The sequence below is a fragment of the Dasypus novemcinctus genome, chromosome 10 (genome assembly GCF_030445035.2).
Source record: "Dasypus novemcinctus isolate mDasNov1 chromosome 10, mDasNov1.1.hap2, whole genome shotgun sequence".
NCBI lineage: Eukaryota > Metazoa > Chordata > Mammalia > Cingulata > Dasypodidae > Dasypus > Dasypus novemcinctus.
The window spans coordinates 24,729,538-24,735,943 of record NC_080682.1 but is presented as its reverse complement, the minus strand read 5'-3'; the positions used below and the strand labels follow the sequence as shown (position 1 = coordinate 24,735,943).

At 31.9% G+C, this 6,406-nt stretch overlaps 1 protein-coding gene across 1 annotated transcript; it reads right to left on the bottom strand.

Annotated features, from left to right (window-relative positions):
* Positions 1–4,322: 4,322 nt before the first annotated feature.
* Positions 4,323–5,264, bottom strand: LOC101414305 (olfactory receptor 8H1-like). The gene has a single exon (XM_004467663.1). The coding sequence runs from the start codon at positions 5,262–5,264 to the stop codon at positions 4,323–4,325; it is 942 nt and encodes a 313-aa protein (XP_004467720.1).
* Positions 5,265–6,406: the final 1,142 nt, after the last annotated feature.

Genomic DNA, 6,406 nt, shown 5'->3' with positions numbered 1-6,406 from the left:
AACAAATTTAAGTGGTTAACTTTCACAATTTAGAGGAAATGTACCATTCCCTAAATATCATAACAAAAGAAATGCATAACATGTTTAGTCCTATGTCTATTTAAAAAATTGAAATTTCCTAAAACCTCCCAAACAACAAAAATTCTGAAACTGTTTTCCAGATGTGAAAATTTTCAATTTTCCCTCAGACTGGAAGTTGGACAGAGACCTATGTGAAAATGCTTCAGTAGTGCAGAAGAGGAAAAAATCTTGGGAGATAGCTGAATGACAACATAGAAGAAACCTTGGACCCAGGATTGCATCATTGAAAAGAGCCACCCATAAACCCTAGTCAGCTTAAGTCTGTTCTGATATACCCAAGGACAATTCTTTCCCCTTGGTTGAGCCACTCTGTTTCTGAAGCCCTTGCTTATACCAACCTGCCAGAACCTGACAAATACAGTTTCTCTCCCCCACCTAATCACATGAGCTGATAAATCGTTCTTTCATTTACAGGGTTCCATCTTTCTGAAAATAGCACTATACATGTATGTTTGAGCACATTTAGCTGCTGTCCCCCAAATGAAACTTTCTTCAATCAGATGAAGTCTGATTGAAGTCTAATGAAGTCTACTAGCAACCTACTCCTCTCAAAAAACCCTGTATTTTGTTCATAGTTTTTGATATAATAAACATCTACCATGTTTTCAACTTTGAAAACAGTATAATCTTGTAGAAAAAAATGTTATAAATAAAATGATGATTAAAAATGTGATAGTTGAAGTCAGTATGTTAAGATTCAAATTCGAGCTGTTCCTTAAACCTGTTGCCTGACCATGAACAAGCTACGAAACCCCGTGACAATTTCATCATTTGTGAAACTGAGTCTAATACATTTACTGAGGCACTTTTCTAGGTATTAGGGATACAGCATTAACGTAATTAGCAAAATTCTTGTGCTTATAGTGCTTTCAATGTGGAGGAAAGCAGAGAAGAAACAAACGACATAGGCAAAATACATAGAATGTGTGATTGGGACAACTGTTAAACAAATGCAGCATTAATGAGGGATGCAGGAGGTGCAATTTTAAAGAGGCTGTAAGGTATGGCCATAAGAAGAAGAGAAAAAGAAAAAAAAAAAAGAGGAAGAGAAAAAACCCATGTAGTTATCTTGGGAAAGGATCTTTCAGGAAAAAGAACATACAAATATTCCAGGCAGCATCAGACTAAACTGTATAGGGAAGAACGAAGGTCATTGTGGTCACTCCAAAGTGAGTGTGATAGATGGAATGATAATAAAGGAGTTCATAGAATTAAGAAATAGGGACAAGACTGTGTTGGACCTGTAGACTATGGTAAAAAAAAAAAAGATTTTTACTCTTAATGTGATGGAAAGTCTTTAGATTGTGTGAAGAAAAATGGCACGATGCAACCTATATTGTAACAGCATCACTCTGTCCTCTATATTGAGATTAGGCTCAGGGTGTATAATGCAGAATACAGGGCGATAATCTAGACAGCTATGGCCGTAATTTAAAGAATGACCTGATGGTTCTTTTTGCCATGGTGTATCAAAGGATTTGAAAAGTAATCACATTCCAAATATATTCTGCACAGGGAATCAAGATAATATGCTGATGGACTCAATGTGAGGTGTGTGACATAGAGAAAATTCCAGTATGAGTCTGAAGTCTTGAACAGATAGGTGAATGGTCTTCCTTTACATGAGATTAAGTTGGAGATATTGGAAGTATCTACCTGAGAAAAATCTTGTGAAGATAAAGTAAGTTAATTATATACATAAAACCCTTAGAGTATTGCCTGAAACTCAGTAGGTGCTCAGTAAATACAATCAATTTTTCCCATTATTGTATAGCATTATTCATTTGCAATCAAAATCTATTATAAATACTTTGTCATGCTCTAATTCAGTCTTATTTTATTTATCATTTTAAAGTGGTTCAACATTTGCAATACATAGAATCTTGATATAACACCATGAACATAAGGATCTTGTTTTAAAAATACTTTAAAGCCCAACTTACATAGTATGATATGCACTGATATAAATAGGTCAAATAAAGGGAAAATGTAAATATCTAGTACTTTCTCATTTCCCAAAGTGCATGTTACACTTATTTAATAATATTTTAGATGCTTTCTAGAATATATTATAAGAGGACAGGGTAATCTGAATTGAATTAAAACATAAGCGATTCCTGAAATTACTTCTGTCTGAAAAATTAGGAAATCTCTTGACAATCATTATCAGCACAAAGTAACAGCCCACATTTTCTAAATCATAAAAATGTACATAAATGAAAGCCAGACCAGCACAATTCACTAAGACCTGAAAATATAAAGGACCTATAAATATAAGAAAACACACAATGCATAAACAAGATGAGAGGTCAGTTAGAAATTATATTCTTAAAAATTAAATGCTTATCAAAAACCTAAGTAGTTACAAAGAAAACAAAGAAAGAATTCCAATAAATATAAATTACAGTCAATAAAGAGTTCACAGCAAAATCAAATATTAATTTAAAAATTTATATGGCTATTATGTATAAGTTAAATTTTTATGTAAATTTGGGATGAAGAGGAAATAATGCACATTTTAATTACTTCAATAAATTAAAAAATGATGAAACAGTGAGAATATATTAAAATATTAATCTTAAAAGAGTTGGCCTTTATTTTAATATTTCAAAAATCGTCCAAGAAAATAACAAAAATGAACAAAAACTCTGCAAAGAAAGCCTTAATATGAATTAAAAGGATAAAAATCATATGAAAGGAGAAATATATCTAACAAACATTACTTACATTTAAATAAAATAATTAAATATAGGATAATATTGTAAACATTCTTGCTTAACTATACATATAATAGTGAAAATTAAAACTGCAATTACAGATTATGTAGAGACAATAAAAGGAAATATTAGAAATCCACATAACTCAAATTTATGGGATGTCACAAAATTTGGACTCATCATCAATTATTAGCTCTATAAGTTTTCACTATTAAAATTCTTAAAATAAATTAACCCAGGATTTAACTAAAATTGTATAAATTTTAAAAACATAAACTTAGAGAAGTGAGTAAAAGGGAAATATTTTTTTAATCACACAAAAATTAAAAATTAAAGGAAGGAATTATTGAAGCTTTTTAATGGATCACAGGATAGTAGGTTATCAGGTAGACACAAAAGAGGAATAATTGCGTGCAAAGATTTAACCTCATGAATTTGCAAAACTTCAGGGCTGAAAGCAGTGCAAGATGAGATTCTTGATTTCTCTCATGTACCAAGAAAACATTCATCTTCCAAGTTTAAATAATGCCAAAGGAATTACCACAATTAGAGTGAATGAAAAACAAAAGCAGCTATGTAGAAACAGAAAATAACAAAAATTAGATATGTATGAAAATATACATAAATATATATAAGATTTGTCTAGAAGAACATGAACAAATTCTTAAAAGTGATTACAATATGTCTAGTTTTTTAATAAATTAAATATTTTCTAAAGTTACTTCAGTGGTAATATACACTTTCTTCTATAAATTAATTCTATCACAATATTTTAATTTTTTCTAAGACCAAATATTGATGTTCTCTTTTTCCTTTTTAGCTGTCTGGTTATTTATGAACCAGATTAGCCAAAAATATTTATAAAAGACCAGTGAACATTTTCGTAACAAAGCTTATTGTACGTTTAAAATATGTAAGCATTCTGATGAACTTGTTCTAAATCTATTAGTACCGCACAAAATGTTTTCTATTCATCACCAGATTTAATCTTAAAGTAACTACATTGATTTAGAATTATTTTTCTTATTCACCTGAGGAGGCTAATTTATACTTTAAGTGACTTACTAAGGAATATACAGCCCAAAATTGGCAGATTTAGATTCTAAAATCTTGATTTTTCAGTCAAAAGTAGCTTTCTTTAAGACTTTGCTATAGTTCTTTCCCTTGGAATGAATGGCTTCTAAAACTGTTCTCCATAATAACGTTTTCTGAAACTGGAACATGCAAGGGGATTTCTGTGGTAGAATTTGAGGAATTCCAACACCATTTCTTTAACATTAGTTGTCCTTAAGAACAATACATTTAAAGCACAGGTTTAACAAAGAGTTCAAATCTTCCAATTACAATGTGGACGTCTAAAAATATACTCTTGGAAATGTTCCAGAACATGTGTGGTCAAACAGATGATGAGTCAACATAAATGCAAACTAATTAAAGGCTGTTGCTGCATTTAGAGAGAGATCAAGTAAACACCAAATCAGTAAGAAAGAAAAATCAATTTAAATGATCAGTGTCAAGGTTAAATCAATTGCCTGGACCCTCTCTCTTCTTCATGACTCTAATGAGAGCATTTTTCACTTCTTTGTTCCTAAGACTATAAATGAGTGGATTTAGCAAGGGAATCACCATAGTATAAAACACGGAGGCCACTTGATCCTTTCCCAATGAATAGGATTTCTTTGGTTTTGAATAAGTAAAAGTTGTAGTGCCATAATATATGGTGACTCCCAACAGGTGGGAGGCACAAGTGGAGAAGGCTTTGCGCTTTCCTGATGTTGAATTAATTTTCAGGATGGTGGACAGAATGGACCCGTAAGACACAGAGATTATGATAAGAGAGACCATTACGTTTAAACCAGTGAGAATGAATATCATGATTTCAGTGTTACGAGTGTCAGTGCAGGACAGGGCTAAAAGTGGGGTTAAGTCACAGAAAAAGTGATAGATTACATTGGAGTTACAGAAGTGCAAATTGTTCATGCAAAGAACAATGACCAATGATTCAGTAAACCCAACAGCATAGGACCCAGTGATGAGGGCGTAGCAGAGTCTCTTGGACATAACAACCCGGTAGTGAAGGGGATTACAGATAGCTACATAGCGGTCATAGGCCATCGAAGAGAGGAGGAAAAATTCAGTGACACCGAAGAATACAAATAAAGACATCTGACCTAAGCAGCTGATAAATGAAATATACTTGTTGGAACTCAGTAAGTTCTCTAAGGTTTTCGGTGTGATGACTGTTGAGTAACTGAGGTCAAGAAATGACAGGTGACTGATGAAAAAATACATGGGGGTGTGCAGCTGGAGATCCAGGCGAATTATCAGTATCATCCCTGCATTCCCCAGCATTGTCAGAAGGTATATCAGGAGAAACAGGGTAAAGAGGACCTGCCGGATTCCTTCTGATTCTGTGAGTCCCTTAAGGATGAAGTCAGGCACATTTGTGTTATTCCTACTACCCATAGCGTTCAACTGTAGAGAATACAAATGGGATACTTAGCATGAATGACTTCTAAACTAGTTTTTTTTTTTTTTTATAGGAATGATCTGACATTTAAAAAATATTAGCTCAGTGATTCTAGAAATGTATAAGTAGTAAGCAATATATGAGTGGAAAAAAACTTAGTCTGATGGCCAAATATGAATTAGATATAAACCAATATTTGGATATTCTATAACAGAAGTTCATATACATTACATAATTGGAATGATCATTACACTGTTATAAATACTTCCCTTCATTAACACATTCATCCAGACTAAAATATTGTGCCATAGGTATTACTGTTGTACACATTTTTTTTGATGAGAAAAGGCATGATAATCAAGTTAATTTATCCAGAATCACTACCATTATTTATTGTTGGCTTTGTGATTCTGCCCTGATTGGTTGAGTTCAAAGATCATAACTCATGACACTATATTTCTTCTTAAATTTAATTCTAGAAGAAAAAGTTTATTCTGTAATAAAAAATGTCAGAGAGTTTTAATGCATAATTTACTGTTCATTTGCATCCAATATTATTTAATTCAAATGAGAGATCAGAGATTAAAACCTTAAGTGTATTAATTTTATAGAACACATTATTATTAATTTTCAGAAGATATGCTTTCTAACCGAGCATATGCTCAAAAAAACCCCCAAAATTTTATTTTTATATTTGTACATTGCATGATGACTTTGATTACATCAATTTTATATTTCCATTTTTACAAATCTGACAGTTCGTTAAGGCCTACGTGATATGTATATGCAAACTCCTCTAATAATACTCCCAATTTCGTTAGAAGCTCTTAATTTTAAAGTAATACATACCATGAGTCAAAGTTGGTAAAAAAAAAAAACGTCTTCTTCCACCATTACCATTCCAGAAATTTGCCAATCAAATTTTTTTCTCACAAATAAAATGTATAATTCATATAAGGAGCCTGAAATTCCTGTCATGTAATAATTGCTTCCTTGCGATAGCTTGTATTTATTTTTTATTTTTTGAGTTAAAATAAATCAACCTAAATATTTTGTTCAGATGCTGGTCAAACAGAAAATGCATCTGGTAATTATGTCTCACAGGTATACCAGGGAGCTACTGTGAACACAAGCATAG